Source organism: Elephas maximus, chromosome X (assembly GCF_024166365.1).
Source record: "Elephas maximus indicus isolate mEleMax1 chromosome X, mEleMax1 primary haplotype, whole genome shotgun sequence".
Taxonomy (NCBI): Eukaryota; Metazoa; Chordata; class Mammalia; order Proboscidea; family Elephantidae; genus Elephas; species Elephas maximus.
Genome location: NC_064846.1, coordinates 177,824,495 through 177,846,733, shown reverse-complemented (window position 1 = coordinate 177,846,733; position 22,239 = coordinate 177,824,495). Strand labels below are relative to the sequence as shown.

Here is a 22,239-nt window from a genome sequence, read left to right as displayed (position 1 = left end):
GAAAACTCTGTGGAGCAGTTTCACTCTGACACACATGGGGGCACCACGAGTCATAGTTGACTCCAGGAAAACTGTTTTTTTTTTAATATTACATTATGTTATTCCATGTTATATTATATTCCCTGGGTGGTGCAAAGGGTGAAGTGTTCACTGCTAACTGAAAGGTTGGAGGTTTGAGTCTACCCACAGGCACCTGAAGAAAGGGCTGGCGACCTTCTTCCAAAAAATCAGCCACTGAAAACGCCAAGGAGCACAGCTCTAGTCTGACACACAGGGAGGCTCCGGGGGTTGGCGACGACTTGACGGCAGCTGGTCCTGGTGCCTTGTAAAAATGCCACAAGCTCTGCTCAAAGCCTTAGTCTGTGACTGTTGTGTGTATCTGATAGTAGTGTGTGTGGTTGACGTGTGTATAAGCATGTGGTTCGTGTGAGTGTGTGTGGTGTGTGAAGTGTGTGTGAGTGTGGCTTGTGTGAGTGTGTGTGGTGTGTGTGAGTGTGTGGTATGTGTGAATGTGTGGTGTGTGGGGGGTGAGTGTGTGAGGTGTGAGTGTGGTATGTGAGTCTGAGGTATGTGTGAGTGTGTGTGTATGTGTGGGGTGTGTGGTGTGTGAGTGTGTGAAGTGTGCATGACTGTGTCTGTGAGGTGCATGTGTGGCAGGTGAGTGTGTGTTGGTGTGTTGTGTGAGTGTGGTGTGTGTACTATGTTGGCGTGGTGTGTGTGGTAAGTGTGTGTGTAGTGTGTGTGTGATGAGTGGTCTGTATGGTGTGCGTGTGTTTGCCTTGTATTGTGGACGGGTGTGATTTTTGTAGGGAGAGCCCAGTGTCCCCCTCCACGATATTGCTTTCCCCTCCTTGCACACCGTCTCTCCACCTTCCATCCGGCAAACCACCGCGGATCTTTCTCCTCAGCGGTCAGTGCCTACTCACTGTGCATTTTCTTATCCTTGCATTTAGGTATGGTTTCCAACAGAGGTACACGGGTCATCGCAAGCCTGGGCGTTCCCTCGGGGCTCCCTCATAACGAAACGACATTCGCAGCCTTGCTCAAGAAGCAAGGGTACAGCACGGGGCTGATAGGTGAGACACAGTCATCAGCGTTACTCCTGTACCGTGAGGTAGTAACAGACTCTGCTGTGTCACTGACTTGCTCGTTACTGGGAAACTCTTCATTTAAAAAGGTCTGAGCTTTTCACTGGATGGATGGACGGATGGACGGATGGATGGATGGATGGACGGATGGACGGATGGACGGATGGACGGATGGTTGGATGGATGGATGGACGGACGGACGACAGGCATAAAATAGATAATAGATGATGAATAGATGATAGATAAGTAGATAGATTGAGAGATGATAGATCGATGATGGAAGGATGGATGGATAGATAGATGCTCAAGATGCAAGGGTACAGCACGGGGCTGACAGGTGAGACACAGTCTTGGGATGTGGTGTCTTCTGTTTCTTCTGCCCTTTCTCTTGCCACAGGCTACCTTACAGTTTACTCTCTGTGACTAAGCTGCTTGCATTTCAAGACAACAGCATCGTCTACCTATCTGTCTGTCTATATATCTATGTGTCCACGTATCTATGTGTTAATGTATCTATGTATCTACCTATCACCTCTCTATCATCTATCTATATCTGTCTACCTACCTATCTATCCACCCATCCATCTACCTATCTCTCATCTATCATCTGTCTTTCGTGTATCTATATCCCAAAACCCAGTGCCGTTGAGTCAATGTATCTATATAGCATCTATTTTATATCCAACATCTACCCATCCATCTACCATCTATCAATCTATCTGCTTATCTATCATCTACCCATCATCTATTATCTATTTTATGCCCATCATCTGTCTATCCATCCATCCATCATCCACCCATCATCTATTTGTCTGTGTATCATCTATCTATCCTGTCCTTCATCTATCATTTATTTTATATCCAACATCTATCCATCCATCCACCATTTATCTAACATCTCTCAATCTGTCTACTTATCTATGATCTATCCATCATCTATTTTATGTCTAACATCTGTCCATCCATCCATCATCCATCCGCCATCTATCTGTCATTTATCTATCTGTCTGTCCGTCCGTCCGTCTATCATCTATCATCTGTCTATCTATCTGTCTGTCCGTCTGTCCGTCTATCTTCTATCATCTATCTATCTATCTATCTATCTATCTATCTATCTATCTATCTATCTATCTATCTATCTATCTATCTATCTATCTATCTATCTATCTATCTATCATCTATCTACCCATCTATCTACCATCTATTTTATTTCCATCATCTATCCATCCATCCATCATTTATCAATCTATCTACTTATCTGTCATCTATCTGTCATTTATTTTATGCCCATCATTTATCTATTCATCCCTCCATCATCTATCTGCTTATCATTTATGTACCTATCATCTGTCTATTTATCTATCATCCATCCATCCATCCATCCATCCATCCATCCATCCATCCATCCATCCATCCATCCATCCATCCATCCATCCATCCATCCATCCATCACACATCTACCTTTCTGCCTTGCCTCTCCTGTATCACTTGTCTGTCTTCCTGGCTGTGACCCTGTCCTCTCTGAGGAAGTGCTTAGTTCATACCCTTGCTACAAGCTGACAGTTGTAGTCCCCTCCCTGTATTTTCCACCCTGTGTGGTCATTCACAATCAGATCTGAACAGAAAACTTTTCTGCCAACTAAGGAAAAGCAAATAAGTGAGGCTACAGATAACTCAAGGTGCCCTTGTGGTGCACTGGTTACGCACTCAGCTGCTAACTGAAAGGTCGGCGGTTCAAACCCACCAACAGCTCCACGGAAGAAAGACCTGCCAATCTGCTCCCATAAAGAGTACAGCCTAGGAAACCCTGTGGGGCAGTTCTACTCTGTGGCGCAGGGTCACTAGGAGTAGAAATCGACTGGACGGCACCCAGCAATGATGACACATGAGTCAGATTTTCAACCAAATGGAAAAATCTGTTATTTGTTGTTTGCAATCAGTGGATTGTTTCCAGTGAAGAGTGGTTAACGTGTTCGTTGTAACATGAGAATAAATTATGTTTTTTTTTTTTTGGTGTGTGTGTGTTTAATTTCAGGCAAATGGCACCAAGGCTTGAACTGTCACTTCCGGAGTGACTACTGCCACCATCCATATCATTATGGGTTCGATTACTACTATGGCATGCCATACACCCTGTATGAACCTTGCTGGCCGGACCCCTCGCAAGACACGGAGCTGGCCATCGGGAGCAAGCTCTGGCAGTGCGTGCAGCTGGTCGCCCTGGCTGTACTCACCCTGGCCATTGGGAAGCTGAGTGGCTGGATCTCTGTCCCCTGGCCCTTCATCCTGGCCATGAACTTGTTCCTCTTCCTTATGGCCTACTCCTGGTTCTCCAGCTTCACGTCTGGCCTTTACTGGGATTGCATCCTCATGCGTGGACAGGAGATCACAGAGCAGCCCATGAAGGCGGAGAGAGCTGGGTCCATAATGGTTCAGGAGGCAATTTCATTTATAGAAAGGTAACAATCTACATATATATATATATATGTATTTATTTTAAATGCATGAAATGATGATATAGGATGAGTATTTATGCTGAGTAGTCCCTGGGTGGTGGAAATGCTTAAGCCTCTTGGAAGCTAACCAAAAGATTGATGGTTCAAGTCTACCCAGAGGCACCTCGAAAGAAAGGCCTGCAATCTATTTGGGGAAAATCAGCCATAGAAAAAACCCTATGACACACAGTTCTACTCTGATGCACGTGGGGTCACTGTGAGTCAGAATCTACTCGACGGCAACTGGTTTAATTCCAAGGAGTTGTCCCAGGCTGGTGCAAATGATGAACACATTCAACTACGGTCCAAAAGGTTAGAGGTTCAAGTCCACCCAGAGGCACCTTGGAAGAAAGCCTTGGTGACTGACTTGTGAAAAATCAGCCACTGACAACCCTGTGGAGCACAGTTCTACTCAAATACATGTAGGGTTGCCATGAGTTGAGCTTGACTCAACACAACTGGTTTAGTTTCTTAGTATTTTCTTTATTTGGAAGCGGATAGTTGTGACGGTTGAACAACACGATGAAAGTAATTAATGTCACTGAATTGTACATGTGAAAATTGTTGAAATGGCAAATTTTTGTTATATACATATATATAACATATATGTATATATAATCAATGCCACTGAATTTTACACGTGAAAATTGTTGAAACGGCAAGTTTTTAAAATATGCATATTATATATAACATATGTATGTTTTACATATATACATAGAGAGAGAGCCCTGGTGGCACACTGGTTAAGCACCCAGCTGTTAACTGAAAGGTTGGCAGTTTAAACCTATCAGCAGCTGCACAGGAGAAAGAGCCGGTGATCTGCTCCTGTAAAGATCCCAAAATAACCAAATCTGTTGCTGTCGAGTCAATTCCGACTCATAGAGAACCTATAGGACAGGGTAGAACTGCCCCCAGAGGGTTTCCAAGGAGCGGTTAGTGACCTTTTGGTTAGCAGCTGAGTGCTTAACTACTCCACTACTAGGGCTCCCCTGTAAAGATGACAGCCTAGGAAACCCTGTGGGGCAGTTCAACTACATCGCACGGGGTTGCTATGAGTCGAAATTGACTCAAAGGCAATGCGTATATATAATGCCATACATATACAATGGGTATAATATTCACCACGTTCAAAAACATATAAGTAACCTATAGGAAGTTGGCATTTCTAAATACAGAATATTTTGCTGAGAGAATGACAAATGAAGCAGGGAACGTAACACAAATACGTGTGTCTGTATAAAAACAGGAGCCCTGGTGGTGCAGTGGTTAAGCGGTCGGCTGCTAACCAAAATTTTGGCAGTTCGAACCCACCAGCTACTCCTTGGAAACCCTATGGGGCAGTTCTACTCTGTCCTATAGGGTCGTTATGAGTCGGGGTCGACTCAACGGCAACAGGTTTGGTTTTTTGGTATAAAAAGAAGTTTGGCCAAATTCCTTAATAAAATCAAATTCAGTAAGGGGGCTAAATAAATAAATACCTAAATAGATAATAAAGGTTGATAATCTGAAGAAAGTTGAGCTGGGAAATGGAATCTCTCAGCACGTAAGAGCCTAGGCTAACACGTCAACACTAATATGTTCAAAACAGTCATTTTTCTTGAGAGGAAGAATTGCAGACAATTTCAGTTTTCTCCTCTTGGATCATAGTGAAAAGCCTAATAAGGACAAAAAAAAGTTATTTCTAAAACATTTTTCTCAATGAGGAATGAAATGAGACTATGTTCTTTGTTATCCCAGCGTTCAGAGGAGCTAGAGGGCGTATTTCTCTGGTGTCATTTATATGTGTGTTGAATTGTTTATAAAAGGATCAGAAGAGGAAACTCAACAAAAAGAGGGCAGGGTGAGGAAAAAAAGAAAGAAATTGTGTGTGGAGACATACAAAGAGTGGTTATATAACTGTCTCTGAAAAGTTTAAAAAATCAAAGTAAGCTGGGTCTATGTGGTTATCTAACCAATTTAGGTCAAAAGCCACACTTGAAAAAAAAAACACTTAACAAAAAACCAACAGCCTGGCAATATTCGAAGCAAATGTATTGTATTTGCACCCATTTTCTACATCATTTAAATGTAAAAATGGCTCAAAGTATTATAAAAAAAACAAAAAGACTCTGATGTTTCCCTTGGTCTCTTGCTAAGGATACAGGGCACATCACAGCTTAAAAAACAACAGAATAAGGTAGGAGTTTCAATAGGCATTATTCTGGGAAACCAAGAGAAGCCTGAGAGTGGGCAGTGGGTGGGAAAAAAAAAGAAATCTTTCCAAACACTGTACTAATTAGGACTAGACAAGAATACGAAGTGTTTTGGACTACCACTCTCCAGATAATATCTGAAAAGCTGGTATCTCGTTCGTTGTTGTTAGGTGCCATCTAGTCGGTTCCGACTCATAGCAACCCTATGCACAGCAGAATGAAACACTACCCGGCCCTGAGCCATCCTCACAATCGTTGGTATGCTTCAGCCCACTTTTGTAGCCACTGTGTCAATCCATCGCGTTGAGGGTCTTCCTCTTTTTCACTGACCCTCTACTTTGGCAAGCATTTTGTCCTTCTCCAGGGACTGATCCTTCTTGATAGCATGTCTAAAGTATGTGAGATGGAGTCTCGCCAGCCATCCTTGCTTCTAAGGAGCTATCTGGTTGTACTTCTTCCAAAAGAGATTTGTTCGTTCTTGTTTACTTCCTTATTATTAAGATATTGGCCCTGACTTTTGTATTTAATCAGATCGGAGACAGGCATATCCACCCCTGCCAAACTGGTGAAACTGGGCTTTATCAGTTGTCAGCGTATGAATTTATGATAACAAATATGTTTGCCAGGGAATTAGGCAATAGAATACATTAACCGTTACATTTTCTCCCTGTGGGGAAAAAAATCTACTTGGGAAATTAAAATAAAAAATCTTCTCTTTGAACAAGGGGTATAAGTGCAGTCATTAAAAAAAAAAAAAAACCAAACCCGTTGCCGTCGAGTCAATTCTGACTTTTAGCAACCCTATAAGACAGAGTAGAACGACCCCATAGTGTTTCCAAGGAGTGCCTGGTGGATTCAAACTGCCGACCTTCTGGTTAGCAAACGTAGCTCTTAACCACTGCGCCACCAGGGTTTCCCGGGTAGTCGTAGGGTGATGTGAAAATCGGCCATTGTTATAAAGCTGAGAGAGCCTGGTGCTTCTGGAACATAGTGGCTTGAAGCTTGCCAAGGGAATGAGCTTCATCACCCTCTAGTTGGTACATGGGTCCCTGGGTGGTGGTGCTGCAAACAGTTAAGTGCTCAGCTACTAACTTTAAGGTTGGCAGTTCAAACCCGCCGAGAGGTGCCATGGAAGAAAGGCCTGGAAATCTGCTTTCATAAATATGAAACCTGTTGCCATTGAGTCACTTCCAACTCATGGCTATCCTACAGGACAAGGTAGAACTGCCTCATAGGGTTTCCTTTATGGAAGCAGACTGCCACTTCTCTTGCACCACCAGGGCTCTCCAAAGGTATAGGGGTTAGGACTCCAGCACGTGTTTTCTTTTTGTTGTGGTTGTATGCCCTGGGGCCGATTCCGACTCATAGCGACCCTATAGAACTGCCCTGTAGGGTTTCCAAGGAGTGCCTGGTGGATTTGAACTGCTGATCTTTCAGTTAGCAGCCCGAGCTCTTAACCACTTCCCTATATATTTTTTGGGGCGGACTCAATCCAATCCACAACAGGTAACATCACTCCAAAGTGGGGGGAGCATTCCAGGCTATGGGGAACCCTGGAAGAGTCTGTGGCCAGGGGGACGTCTTACAGCTGCTGCATCCCAGGAGCGTTCCTTCTGCCCACCAGGTAAAGAGTAGAAGGAATGGGACAGTGCCCATGTGGGACAAGGGGTCCGAGAAGGTGTTATCCACATTTTGGGGTTTGGAAAACCCTCGAGCAATGCCTTTGGTGTCTCTCTAGGAACCGTAGGGGGCCCTTCCTTCTGTATTTCTCCTTCCTCCATGTCCACATCCCTCTCCCCACCACGGAGGACTTCATCGGCACCAGCCAGCACGGTTTGTACGGAGACAACGTGCAGGAGATGGACGCCATGGTGGGTGAGTGGAGCACAAAGCACCCTGGTGCGTTGCCAGTTCGTGACACCCAGGAAATGCCTTTGTTAACCTGTAACAGGGAAGTGGGTGCAGTCCTCTGAACATGGAAGAGAGTGGTTCCCACCAGGCTGGGTTGATCTGGGTGGCGTACTCTACTCACCAAAAGGTTGGTGGTTCGAACCCACTCAGACGCACCAAGGAGGAAAGGCCTGGTGAATGCCTTCCCTAAAGATTACAGCCAAGAAAACCCCACAGAGCAGTTTTACTCTGTCGTACGGGGTCGCCTTGAGTCAGAATCGACTTGATGGCAACAGGCTTAGGCGAGTGTTGACCTTAGATGTCAATGAAGTCCCAGGTGGAAGCGTTTAGCCAGGTACTATAGAGTTTCACTACTATTGAGTAACGACAGGAATGATGGCAGCAATAATGATAACAAGAACGTTACATAGATTCTCTTTCGGTTAATGCATTTTTACAAGAAAGAAAGGTCAGCTGAGACCACAATAGGAGCCCCTGGGTGGTGTAAATAGTTAATTTCTTTGGCTGCTAAGTGAAAGGTTGGAGGTTCAAGTCCACCCAGAGGTGCTTCGGAAGAAAGGCCTGGTGATCTCCTTCTAAAACCCGAACTTTTGAGAACCCTATGGGGCACAGTTCTGCTCTGACACCCATGGAGGCGCTGTGAGTCACTGAGAGGTGCTGCTTACTGGCTTTTCACAGAACAGTGCTTGCAACTATGGCACCTCTAGAACAAACATTTTTTTTAAAATAATTTTTATTGTGCTTTAAGTGAAAGTTCACAAATCAAGTCAGACTCTCACGTATAAACTTATATACACCTTACCCCATACTCCCACTTACTCTCCCCCTCATGAGTCAGCCAGCTCCCTCCTTCCAGTCTCTCCTTTCGTGACAATTTTGCCAGCTTCCAACTCTCTCTATCCTCCCATCCCCCCTCCAGACAGGAGATGCCAACACAGTCTCAAGTGTCCACCTGATATCATTAGCTCACTCTTCGTCAGCATCTCTCTCCTACCCACTGTCCAGTCCCTTCCATGTCTGATGAGTTGTCTTCGGGGATGGTTCCCGTCCTGGGCCAACAGAAGGTTTGGGGACCATGACCGCCGGGATTCCTCTAGTCTCAGCCAGACCATTAAGTCTGGTCTTTTTATGAGAATTTGGGGTCTGCATCCCACTGATCTCCTGCTCCCTCAGGGGTTCTCTGTTGTGTTTCCTGTCAGGGCAGTCATCGGTTGTGGCCGGGCACCAACTAGTTCTTCTGGTCTCAGGATGATGTAGGTCTCTGGTTCATGTGGCCCTTTCTGTCTCTTGGGCTCTTAATTGTCGTGTGACCTTGGTGTTCTTCATTTTCCTTTGCTCCAGGTGGGTTGAGACCAATTGATGCATCTTAGATGGCCGCTTGTTAGCTTTTAAGACCCCAGATGCCACATTTCAAAGTGGGATGCAGAATGTGTTCATAATAGAATTATTTTGCCAATTGACTTAGAAATCCCCTTAAACCATGGTTCCCAAACCCCCGCCCTTGCTCCGCTGACCTTTGAAGTATTCATTTTATCCCGGAAACTTCTTTGCTTTTGGTCCAGTCCAGTCCAGTTGAGCTGACCTTCCATGTATTGAGTGTTGTCCTTCCCTTCACCTAAAGCAGTTCTTATCTGCTAATTAATCAGTAAAAATCCCTCTCCCTCCCTCCCTCCCTCCCCGCCTCGTAACCACAAAAGTATGTGTTCTTCTCAGTTTATACTATTTCTCAAGATCTTATAATAGTGGTCTTATACAATATTTGTCCTTTTGCCTCTGACTGATTTCGCTCAGCATAATGCCTTCCAGGTTCCTCCATGTTATGAAATGTTTGACAGATTCGTCACTGTTCTTTATCGATGTGTAGTAGTCCATTGTGTGAATATACCACAATTTATTTACCCATTCATCCGTTGATGGACACCTTGGTTGCTTCCAGCTTTTTGCTATTGTAAACAGAGCTGCAGTAAGCATGGGTGTGCATATATCTGTTTGTGTGAAGGCTCTTGTTTCTCTAGGGTATATTCTGAGGAGTGGGATTTCTGGGTTGTATGGTAGTTCTATTTCTAACTTTTTAAGAAAACGCCAGATAGATTTCCAAAGTGGTTGTACCATTTTACATTCCCACCAGCAGTGTATAAGAGTTCCAATCTCTCCGCAGCCTCTCCAACATTTATGATTTTGTGTGTTTTGGATTAATGCCAGCCTTGTTGGAGTGAGGTGGAATCTCATTGTAGTTTTAATTTGCATTTCTCTAATGGCTAATAATTGAGAGCATTTTCACATGTGTCTGTTAGCTGCCTGAATATCTTCTTTAGTGAAGTGCGTGTTCATATCCTTTGCCCACTTTTTGACTGGGTTGTTTGTCTTTTTGTGGTTGAGTTTTGACAGAATCATGTAGATTTTAGAGATCAGGCGCTGGTCGGAGATATCATAACTGAAAATTCTTTCCCAGTCTGTAGGTGGTCTTTTTACTCTTTTGGTGAAGTCTTTAGATGAGCATAGGTGTTTGATTTTTAGGAGCTCCCAGTTATCTGGTTTCTCTTCATCATTTTTGGTAATGTTTTGTATTCTGTTTATGCCTTGTATTAGGGCTCCTAGGGTTGTCCCAATTTTTTCTTCCATGATCTTTATCGTTTTAGTCTTTATGTTTAGGTCTTTGATCCACTTGGAGTTAGTTTTTGTGCATGGTGTGAGGTATGGGTCCTGTTTCATTTTTTTGCAAATGGATATCCAGTTATGCCAGCACCATTTGTTAAAAAGACTATCTTTTCCCCAATTAACTGACACTGGGCCTTTGTCAAATATCAGCTGCTCAAATGTGGATGGATTTATATCTGGGTTCTCAATTCTGTTCCACTGGTCTATGTGCCTGTTGTTGTACCAGTACCAGGCTGTTTTGACTACTGTGGCTGTATAATAGGTTCTAAAATCAGGTGGAGTAAGGCCTCCCACTTTCTTCTTCTTTTTCAGTAATGCTTTGCTTATCCGGGGCTTCTTTCCCTTCTATATGAAGTTGGTGATTTGTTTCTCCATCACTTAAAAAAATGTCATTGGAATTTGGATCGGAAGTGCATTGTATGTATAGATGGCTTTTGGTAGAATAGACATCTTTACTATGTTGTCTTCCTATCCATGAGCAAGGTATGTTTTTCCACTTAAGTAGGTCCTTTTCAGTTTCTTGCACTAGTACTTTGTAGTTTTCTTTGTATAGGTCTTTTACATCTTTGGTAAGATTTATTCGTAAGTATTTTATCTTCTTGGGGGCTACTGTGAATGGTATTGATTTGGTGATTTCCTCTTTGATGTTCTTTTTGTTGATGTAGAGGAATCCAAGTGGTTTTTGTGTGTTTATTTTATAACCTGAGACTCTGCCAAACTCTTCTATTAGTTTCAGTAGTTTTCTGGAGGATTCCTTAGGGTTTTCTGTGTATAAGATCATGTCATCTGCAAATAAAGGTAATTTTACTTCTTCCTTGCCAATCTGGATGCCCTTATTTCTTTGTCTAGCCTAATTGCCCTGGCTAGGACCTCTAGCACAATGTTGAATAAGAGCGGTGATAAAGGGCATCCTTGTCTGGTTCCCGCTCTCAAGGGAAATGCTTTCAGGCTCTCTCCATTTAGAATGATGTTGGCTGTTAGCTTTGTATATAAAAAAAAGAATTTTTTATTTTTATTTTTTATATAGACGCCCTTTATTATGCTGAGGAATTTTCCTTCAATTCCTATTTTGCTGAGAGTTTTTATCATGAATGGGTGTTGGACTTTGTCAAATGCCTTTTCTGCATCAATTGATAAGATCATGTGTTTTTTTGTCTTTTGTTTTATTTATATGGTGGATTACATCGATGGTTTTTCTAATTTTAAACCAGCCTTGCATACCTGGTATAAATCCCACTTGGTTGTGGTGGATTATTTTTTTGATATGTTGTTGAATTCTATTGGCTAGAATTTTGCTGGGGATTTTTGCACCAATGTTCATGAGGGATATAGGTCTGTAATTTTCTTTTTTTGTGGTGTCTTTACCTGGTTTTGGTATCAGGGATATGGTGGCTTCATAGAATGAGTTAGGTAGTATTCCACCATTTTCCATGCTTTGAAATACCTTTAATAGTAGTGGTGTTAACTCTTCTCTGAAAGTTTGGTAGAACTCTGCAGTGAAGCTGTCCGGGCCAGGGCTTTTTTTCGTTGGGAGTTTTTTGATTACCGTTTCAATCTCTTTTTTTGTTATGGGTCTATTTAGTTGTTCTACTTCTGAATGTGTTAGTTTAGGTAGGTAGTGTTTTTCTAGGAATTCATCCATTTCCTCTAGGTTTGCAAATTTGTTAGAGTACAATTTTTCCTAATAATCTGATATGATTCTTTTAATTTCAGTTGGGTCTGTTGTGATGTGGCCCATCTCGTTTCTTATTCAGATTATTTGTTTCCTTTCCTGTATTTCTTTCGTCAGTCTGGCCAACAGTTTATCAATTTTGTCAATTTTTTTCAAAGAACCAGCTTTTGGCTTTGTTAATTCTTTCAATTGTTTTTCTGTTCTGTAATTCATTTTTTTTTTTAATTCATTTAGTTCAGCCCTAATTTTTATTATTTGTTTTCTTCTGGTGCCCGATGGATTCTTTTGTTGCTCCCTTTCTATTTGTTCAAGTTGTAGGGACAGTTCTCTGATTTTGGCTCTTTCTTCTTTTTGTATGTGTGCATTTATCGATATAAATTGACCTCTGAGCACTGCTTTTGCTGTGTCCCAGAAGTTTTGATAGGAAGTGTTTTCGTTCTCATTGCATTCTATGAATTTCTTTATTCCTTCCTTAATGTCTTCTATAACCCAGTCTTTTTTGAGCAGGGTATCGTTCAGTTTCCAAGTATTTGATTTCTTTTCCCTGATTTTTCTGTTATTGATTTCCACTTTTATGGCCTTGTGGTCTGAGAAGATGCTTTGTAATATTTCAATGTTTTGGATTCTGCAAAGGTTTGTTTTATGACCTAATATGTGATCTATTCTAGAGAACGTTCCATGTGCACTAGAAAAAAAAGTATACTTTGCAGCTGTTGGGTGGAGGGTTTTGTATAGGTCTATGAGGTCATGTTGGTTGATTGTAGCAATTAGGTCTTCCGTGTCTCTATTGAGCTTCTTACTGGAAGTCCTGTCCTTCTCCAAAAGTGGTGTATTGAAGTCTCCTACTATAATTGTGGAGGTGTCTATCTCACTTTTCAGTTCTGTTAAAGTTTGTTTTATGTGCCTTGCGGCCCTGTCATTGGGTGCATAAATATTTAATATGGTTATATCTTCCTGGCCAATTGTCCCTTTAATGATTATGTAGTGTCTTTCTTTATCCTTTGTGGTGGATTTAACTTTAAAGTCTATTTTGTCAGAAATTAATATTGCTACTCCTGCTCTTTTTTGCTTGTTGTTCGCTTGATATTTTTTTTTCCATCCTTTGAGTTTTAGTTTGTTTGTGTCTCTAAGTCTAAGATGTATCTCTTGTAGGCAGCACATAGATGGATAGTGTTTCTTTATCCAGTCTGAGACTCTCTGTCTCTTTACTGGTGGGTTTAGTCCATTTACATTCAGTGTAATTATAGATAAGTATGTGTTTAGTGCTGTCGTTTTGATGCCTTTTTGTATGTGTTGTTGACAATTTCATTTTTCCACTTTTTTGTGCTGAGACGTTTTTCTTTGTAAATTGTGTGTTCCTCATTTTCATAGTAGTTGAATTTATGTTTGCTGAGTCGTTATGTTTTTCTTGGTTTTTATTTTGAGTTATGGAGTTGTTATACCTCTTTGTGGTTACCTTAATATTTACCCCATTTTTCTAAGTAAAAACCTAACTTGTATCATCCTGTATCGCCTTGTTTTCCTCTCCATATGGCAGTTCTATGCCTCCTGTATTTAGTCCCTCTTTTTGATTATCGTGATCTTTTACATAATGACTTCAATGATTCCCTGTTTTGAGCATTTTTTTCTTTTTAGAATTAATCTTAACTTGTTTTTGTGATTTCCCTATATGAGTTGATATCAGGATGTTCTGTTCTGCGACCTTGTGTTGTGTCAGTATCTGATATTATTGATTTTCTGACCAATTTCCTTTAGTATTTCTTGTAGCTTTGGTTTGGTTTTTGCAAATTCTCTAAGCTTGTGTTTATCTGTAAATGTTTTAATTTCATGTTTGAGAGAGAGTTTTGCTGGATATACGATCCTTGGCTGGCAGTTTTTCTCCTTCAGTGCTCTATATATGTCATCCCATTGCCTTCTTGACTGCATGGTTTCTGCTGAGTAGTCTGAACTTATTCTTATTGATTCTCCTTTGTAGGAGACCTTTCTTTTCTCCCTGGCTGCTTTTAAAATGTTCTCTTTATCTTCGGTTTTGGCAAGTTTGATGATAATATGTCTTGGTGATTTTCTTTTTGGATCAATCTTCTATGGGGTTCGATGAGCGTCTTGGATAGATATCCTTTCGTCTTTCATGATGTCAGGGAAGTTTTCTGCCAACAGATCTTCAACTATTCTCTCTGTATTTTCTGTTCTCCCTCCCTGTTCTGGAGCTCCAATCCCATGCAAGTTACTCTTCTTGATAGAGTCCCACATGATTCTTAGGGTTTCTTCCTTTTTTAAAGTTCTTTTATCTGATTTTTCTTCAACCATATTGGTGTCAATTGCCTTATCCTCCAGCTCCCCCACTCTGCATTCCAGTTGCTCCATTCTGCTCCTCTGACTTCCTGTTGAGTTGTCTAATTCTGTAATTTGACTGTTAATCTTTTGGATTTCTGAATGATGTCTCTCTGTGGATTCTTGTAGCTTATCAATTTTTCCACTATGTTCTTGAATAATCTTTTTGATTTCTTCAACTGCTTTATCAGTGTGTTCCTTGGCTTTTTCTGTAGATTGCCTTATTTCATTTCTGAGGTCATCCCTGATGTCTTGAAGCATCCTGTAAACTAGTTTTTTATATTCTGCATCTATCAATTCCAGGACTGTATCTTCATTTGGGAAAGATTTTGATTCTTTAATTTGGGGAGTTGTAGAAGCAATCATGGTCTGCTTCTTTATGTGGTTTGATATCAATTGCTGTCTCCGAGCCATCTATAAGATATTGTAATGATTTATTTTATATTTTCTCTTATATTGTTTCGTTTTCTTTCAATATACATAGCTGGGCTACTAGATTGCGCTGTCTTGATTGTTGTAGCCTTTGAATCACTTATGTCCTCTTACCAGCTGGTTTGGGCCGTTACCAGAAATATAAGCGAAAGAGTCCATTTACTATTCTTGAGTAGAATCTGATTTGGGGTCATCAAGTGTGTGGTGTAGACTGTCACCTATTCGCTTAGAAGAGTAGTGGTGTTAGTTGTGTGCACCAGATTCTAGTAGCAGCAGGGGGTCACATTCCGGGGGGGGCGGGCAGGATGCTGACAGGCTTCCTCCAAGTGCCAGTGAGGTAGGTGTGTCTCTATTCCTAAAGCACTTTGGTGGGTAGGCTCTGAAGCTGTACGTTAGGCACCCAATGCATGTACCTCTACAGATTGGTAGATGTCACTATCCTCAGACCCCTATGGCAGGAGGTTTGGTGGTTTTGGTGGAGCTTCAGCCCTCAGTTCCCCGTCGTGGGTCAATGAGGGCTCTGTTTAATAGGTAGAGATATCAGACCTGGGAAACTTGTCTTTCCAGTAATCTGCTAAAACAATGACAGTCAGATCACATCAGAATTGCCTTTGCATTATAATAGCCTCCTTATTCCCTGTAGGGATGAAAGCCCAAGACTGTGGATCTCATATGCTTGGCTGGATCTGGTTCTGTATTTTTAGTCCAATTTTGGGAAGTCAGGGAAGGATTCTTGGTCCCTGGGGTTTTTGTAGCTGCTTCTCTCAGGCCAGGAGAATGGGTTAGGAAAAGACAAAACAAACAAAAAATCACAGAGCACTTCACTCTCTGGCTGAGGAAATTCCAATGTTAATGAAGCCGCCTGGGAAGAGGAGGGGAGGGATCAGATAGATAGGAGAGAGTAGCACCCTGGAATATAGACAAAGTTACTTATCTTGCTTGGTGAGGACTGTTTTATCTGAGATTCCCGAGGGTTGTGTAGCCTGTGTTCATTGGCTGGGTCAAGATTGCCCCCAAGGGTCAGGCCAGCGTCCTGTGCATGTCCTGTCTCCGAAGCCGTGGTCAGTTCCTCCACTCCCAGTCCAAAGCCCAGTGCCAAGGTTCCCCAGCTGGGATGCTGCACTCCTGGCTCCAAAACCAGTCACTGCCTGCTAGTGACTTCTCCTCCTGTCAGCTGCGTCGCTGCGCTGCCTGTGTGCACTGGCTGGGCTCCCCCCGAGGTTACTTCAGGGAGCTAGGGCTGCGTCCTGTGTTTGTGCTGTCTCAGGATGCCATGGTCAACTCCCTTGCGCCCAGTCCAAAGCCTGGTGCCAAGGTTTTCTGACTGGGACACTGGCTCCAGGCTCCGAAAACAGTCGCTACTTCCCCGTGGTTGCTCGTTCTCTCATTTGCCATGTCGGTGTGCAGCCTACTTGTGCTGGCTGAGTCTCTATGGAGGTTACCCCAGGGCGTTAGGGGTTAGGGCTGTGTCCCATGCCTGCCTCGCCTCAGCAAGCCGCTATCAGCCCTTCCACTCAGCACCAGGGAACCGCGAGGGCTCAAGGCTGTGGGGTGGGTCGCAGGTTCCAGAAGCAGTCGCTGGTTCAGGGCACAGCTTTTCGCTCACCTGTCACTCAGATCAACTCTTAGATCTGTGTTTGATGGTCAGGGTTCGTAGATTGTCTTGTATGTGATCGATTCACTTGTTTTTCTGAGTCTTTGTTGCAAGAGGGATCCGAGGTAGCTTCTACTTAGTCAGCCATTTTGGCCCCACCTCCGCAAACATTTTTAACGTAACACTTAGAAGGGCTCCTAATGGTGCAATCAAGTCCTGGCAACACAGTGGTTAAGAGCTCAACTGCTAACCAAAAAAGGTCAGCAGTTCAAAGCTACCTGCACTCCTTGGAAACCATATGGGGCAGTGTTACTCTGTCCTGTAGGGTCGCTATGACTCAGAATCGACTTGATGGCAATGGGCATAGAGTGGCGCAATGAATAAGTACTCTGCTGCTAACCAAAATGTTAGCGGTTCAAACCTACAGAGGTTCTGTGGAAGAAAGACCTGGAGATCTGCTTCCATAAACCCTATGGGGCAGTTCTACTCTGTCACATGCTGTGTCTAGGAGTCAGAATTGACTTGGCAGCATACAACAACAACTCATTAAACGGTCGATCTCCATTATCCACCTCCTCCTGACTGTCTGCTTTCAGTGTCTATGGGTTTGCCTCTCCTGGGCTTTTAACATAGAATCGTAAGATATGTGGACTTTCGTGTCTGGCTTCTTTCATTCAGCCTTATGTTCTTCAAGGTTCATCCATGTGGTGGCATGTATCAAGGCTTCATTTCTCTTTATGGTTGAAAAATATTGAATAATGTACCAGGCCCCTCTTTACACTCACCTACTCACCAAAAGGTTGGCAGTATTCGAACCCACCAGCCGGTCTGCAGGAGAAAGACCTGGCGATCTCCTCCTGTAAAGATCACAGCCTAGGAAACCCTATGGGGTCAGTTCTATGCTGTCACAGGGGGTTGCTATGAGTTGGAATGGACTTGAGGGCAGCTAACAATAGCAACAATGTAGTGCTTATACCCCATGCATTCTTCCAAGTGTGTTCCTGTTTGATACCCAGAAACATCTAAATAGGTGGTACTACCTTCATCACCTTCATCATCCCCCGCTAACAGACGAGGAAACAGGAGCACAACATAATCTGGGCACGGGCTTCAGGTTGCAGGATGGGCGAGTGTATGAGCAGGATTGGAATCCAGAGCCTGGCTCAGGAGGTAGCCCTTGTCCTCCAACTTTGCCCCCTCTGTGAAGGGCAGGTTCTGGGGAGAGATGAGAATGGTGGCCAGGTTTGTCTCTGATGCATCCTGCAACCTGCCAGGCCTCCTGTACCCAGGTATCGTGTCTCCATGCTGTCATTGTACAGGTATCAGTAGAGTCCAGGGACCTCCCCATTTGGCCTCTTGCTTCCTCAGACCCAGTGAGGGGCTGACCATGCAAATAACAGCCCCGCCGGGAGGTGGTCGAAAACGACAGAGTAGTCAGAGGCTTCATGTCATCCCTCTTACAACAAAGACCTGAAAAAACAAGTGAATTGGACATAGGTGACAATTTAGGAGCCCTAAGCATCAACAACAAATCTGTCTTGGAAGAAGTACAGCCAGAAGGCTCCTTGGGAGTAAGGATGGTGAGTCTTTCGTCTCATACACTTTGGACGTGTCATCAGGAGGGACCAGTCCCTGGAGAAGGACGTCATGCTTGGTAAAGTAGAGGGTCAGCAAAAAAGAGGAAGATGCTCAACGAGATGGATTGACACAGTGGGTGCAACAATGGGCTCAAGCATAACAACGATCGTGAGGATGGCCAGGACCAGGCAGCGTTTTGTTCTGTTGTATATAGAGTCGCTACAAGTCAAACTGACTCGACGGCACCTAACAGTAACAACAACAAAAAGCATCAAAGGGAGCCCTGTGAGGCAGTGGTTAAGCATATAGCTGCTAACCAAAAGGTCGGCAGTTCGAATCCACCAGCCCCTCCTTGGAAACTCTATGGGGCAATACTACTCTGTCCTATAGGATCACCATGAGTCAGAATCAAGTCAATGGCAACGAGAAGCATCAAGGACAAGTCTGAAGAACAGGACTGGGAGACAGATGGAAGGAAAGACAGTATTAAAAACAGCAAAAATGGAGAATTACGGGTTGGCAGTGTCCTGCTAGCTGAGCCTGCACAAGGTGGACGTATTGAGACAAAGAAAGCAGCCTTCCCAGCTGAAAACCACTCCACCTGGTGCAGCCAAGCAGGGGAGGCCCCGCAGTCATGGCCAGAGTCAGGCAGGAGTGCATCCTGCCTTGAGAGAGCTGACTGCACCAGCCCACCCACCACACTCACCCCAGCAGCCTCCTGTGCTGGATGTTCGCAGGCCTGGGGACACTCACACCCCCGTTGCCCATCTCCCTGCCATGCTGTGGACTGTGGTATAATGGCATTCACCACCATCCCACCCCCTAAGCCGGGGGCTCAGCTACCCACAACCGGGACCCGAGGGCTGGTGGTGTTGCCCCCTTCATCGAGCCACCTGTGCCGGGGCATGAGAGACAGAGATGGCCCTCAGCCCCTTCTACCAATGTCACCAGGCATCCAAGAAATGGCTGCCCAAGCTCCCTCACAATGAGTTTTAGCAGACAATCAGGCACCTGTGGGCAGGCAATGTCTCTCCTTCCTCCTCCCCTGCACCCGGAGGCTTGTGCTGGTTCTGAACCCCCTCGTGCAGCCCTGCCCGCTGGGGCTGTTGGTGAGAGTCTCCGTACCACCTACCTGGTGACCAACAACCTGGGCACCTCTGCACCCCACCAACCAGCAAGCCACAGACTGCACACACAACACCCAACCCAATGACCAGGGTGAAGGCCCCCTGCACCGGGTGACCAGCAGGACTGACACGTCACCTTACCAGAAAAGCTACCTACATCCTCAGCAATCCTGCAAGACCAGCAAACAAGGACACATGTTCACATACCCAGTTGCTGTCTCACCCACCAGGAGACAGGAATGAGAGCTCCAGCATGGCCAGACTAGTGACCAGAGTACCACACACACCCAGCCTACTGGGATATATCAAAATAAAACAAAAATTCAGGATGTGCAGTTGGTCTCAACGCACCTGGATCAAAGGAGAATGAAGAACACCAAAGACAGAAGGTAATTACGTGCCCAAGAGACAGAAAGGGCCACATGAACCAGAGACTACACCAGCCTGAGACCAGAAGAACTAGATGGTGCCCGGCTACAACCTATGACAGCCCTGACAGGGAACACAACAAAGAACCCCTGAGGGAGCAGGAGAACAGTGAGATGCAGACCCCAAATTCTCATAAAAAGACCAGACTTAATGGTCTGACTGAGACTAGAAGGACCCCGGTGGTAGTGGCCACCAGACCTTCCATTAGCCCAGGACAGGAACCATTCCCAAAGACAACTCTCCAGACAGGGATTGGACTGGACAATGGGATGGAGAGGGATGCTGGTGAGGAGTGAGCTTCTTGGATCAGGTGGACACTTGAGACTATGTTGGCATCTCCTGCCTGGAGGGAGATGAGAAGGTAGAGGGGGTTAGAAGCTGGTGAAATGGACACAAAAAGAGAGAGTGGAGGGAGAGAGCCGGCTGTCTCATTAGGGGGAGAGTAACTGGGGGTGTGTTTTTTTTAGTAAGGTGTATATAAGTTTTTATGTGAGAGACTGACTTGATTTGTAAACTTTCACTTAAAGCACAATAAAAATTATAAAAAAAATTTCAGTATGCAGCAGACATACAATAAATGTTGTTGTTGTCAGGTGCCATCAAGTCCGTTCCGACTCATAGTGACCTTATGTACAAACAGAATGAAACACTGTCTGGTCCCGCACCATCCTCACAATTGTTATGCTTGAGCCCACTTTTGCAGCCACTGTGTCACTCCATCTTGTTAAGGATCTTCCTCTTGTTCACTGACCCATGGCACTGGGTTCTATTTTACCAAGCATGATGTCCTTCTCCAGGGACTGGTCCCTCCTGACAACATGTCCAAAGTATGTGAGACATAGTCTCACCATCCTTGCTTCTAAGGAGCATTCTGGTTGTACTTCTTACAAGACAGACTTGATTATTCTTTTGGCAGTTCATGGTATATTCAATATTCTTCACCAACACCACAGTTCAAAAAGGTGTCAATTCTTCTTTGGTCTTCTATGTTCATTGTTCAGCTTTCACATGCATATGAGGTGATAGAAAACACCACGGCTTGGGGCAGGCACACCTTAGTCTTCAGGGTGACATATTTGCTTTTCAACACTGCAGGGGTCTTTTGCATCAGATTTGCCCAATGCAATTGGTCTGATTTCCTGACTGCTGCTTCCATGGGTGTCGATTGTGAGCCCAAGTAAAATGAAATCCTTGACAACTTCAATCTTTTTTCTGTTTATCATGATATTTCTTATTGGTCTACTTGTGAGGATTTTTGTTTTCTTTATGTTGAGGTGTAATCCATACTGAAGGCTGTGGTCTTTGACCTCCATTAGTAAGTGCTTCAAGTCCTCTTCACTTTCAGCAAGCAAGGTTCTGTCATCTGCATAACGTAGGTTGTTAATGAGTCTTCCTCCAATCCTGATGCCCCGTTCTTCCTCATATAGTCCAGCTTCTCAGATTATTTGCTCAGAATACAGATTGAATAGGTATGGTGAAAGGATACAACCCTGACGCACACTTTTCCTAACTTTAAACCAATCATCCCCTTGTTCTGTCCAAACAACTGCCTCTTGATCTATGTACAGGTTCCTCATGAGCACAATTAAATGTTCTGGAATTCCCATTCTTCGCAGTGTTATCCATAGTTTGTTATGATCCACACAGTCGAATGCCTTTGCATAGTCAATAAAACACAGGTAAACATTCTTTTGGTATTCTCTGCTTTCAGCCAGGATCCATCTGACATCAGCAGTGACAACCCTGGTTCCACGTCCTCTTCTGAAACCAGCCTGAATTTCTGGCAGTTCCCTGTCGACATACTGCTGCAGCCGTTTTTGAATGATCTTCAGCAAAATTTTGCTTGTGTGTGATATTAATGATATTGTTCTATAATTTCCACATTCGGTTGGATCACCTTTCTTGGGAATAGGCATAAATATGGATCTCTTCCAGTCAGTTGGCCAGGAAGCTGTCTTCCATATTTCTTGGCACAGACAAGTGAGCGCCTCCAGCGCTGCATCTGTTTGTTGAAACACCTCAACTGATATTCCATCAATTCCTGGAGCCTTGTCTTTCGCCAATGCCTTCACAGCAGCTTGGACTTCTTCCTTCAGTACCATTGGTTCCTGATCATATGCCACCTCTTGAAATGGTTGAATATCAACTAATTCTTTTTGGTATAATGACTCTGTGTATTCCTTACATCTTCTTTTGAAGCTTCCTGTGTTGTTTAATATTTGCCCCATAGAATCCGTCACTATTGAAACTCGAGGCTTGAATTTTTTTTTTTCAGTTCTTTCAGCTTGAGAAATGCCGAGCGCGTTCTTCCCTTTTGGTTTTCCATCTCCAGCTCTTTGCACATGTCATTATAATACTTGGTCTTCTCGAGAGGCCCTTTGAAATCTTCTGTTCAGTTCTCTTACTTCATCAATTCTTCCTTTTGCTTTAGCTGCTCGACGCTCAAGGGCAAGTTTCAGAGTCTCCTCTGACATCCATCTTGGTCTTTTCTTTCTTTCCTGTCTTTTCAATGACCTCTTGCATTCTTCATGGACGATGTCCTTGATGTCATTCCACAACTCGTCTGTTCTTCAGTCACTAGCGTTCAATGCGTCAAATCTATTCTCGAGATGGTCTCTAAATTCAGGTACGTCAGCATTTTTTTTTTAAATTTTGGGTTCTAATTTTTTTTTTTTTTAAGTCCATTTATCTTTCCATGGTGTGGCCAATTAAACCCTGAGTGCTCATTCACC

General features: G+C 43.7%; 1 protein-coding gene across 1 annotated transcript in view; it reads left to right on the top strand.

Annotated features, from left to right (window-relative positions):
- Positions 1–22,239, top strand: part of ARSF (arylsulfatase F) — a 34,399-nt gene that overhangs the window by 4,197 nt on the left and 7,963 nt on the right. Inside the window, exons 4-6 of the mRNA XM_049871573.1 lie at positions 954–1,076; positions 3,124–3,547; positions 7,514–7,650. Coding sequence (XP_049727530.1) covers positions 954–1,076; positions 3,124–3,547; positions 7,514–7,650 — 684 coding nt within the window. The remainder of the gene's footprint in view (positions 1–953; positions 1,077–3,123; positions 3,548–7,513; positions 7,651–22,239) is intronic.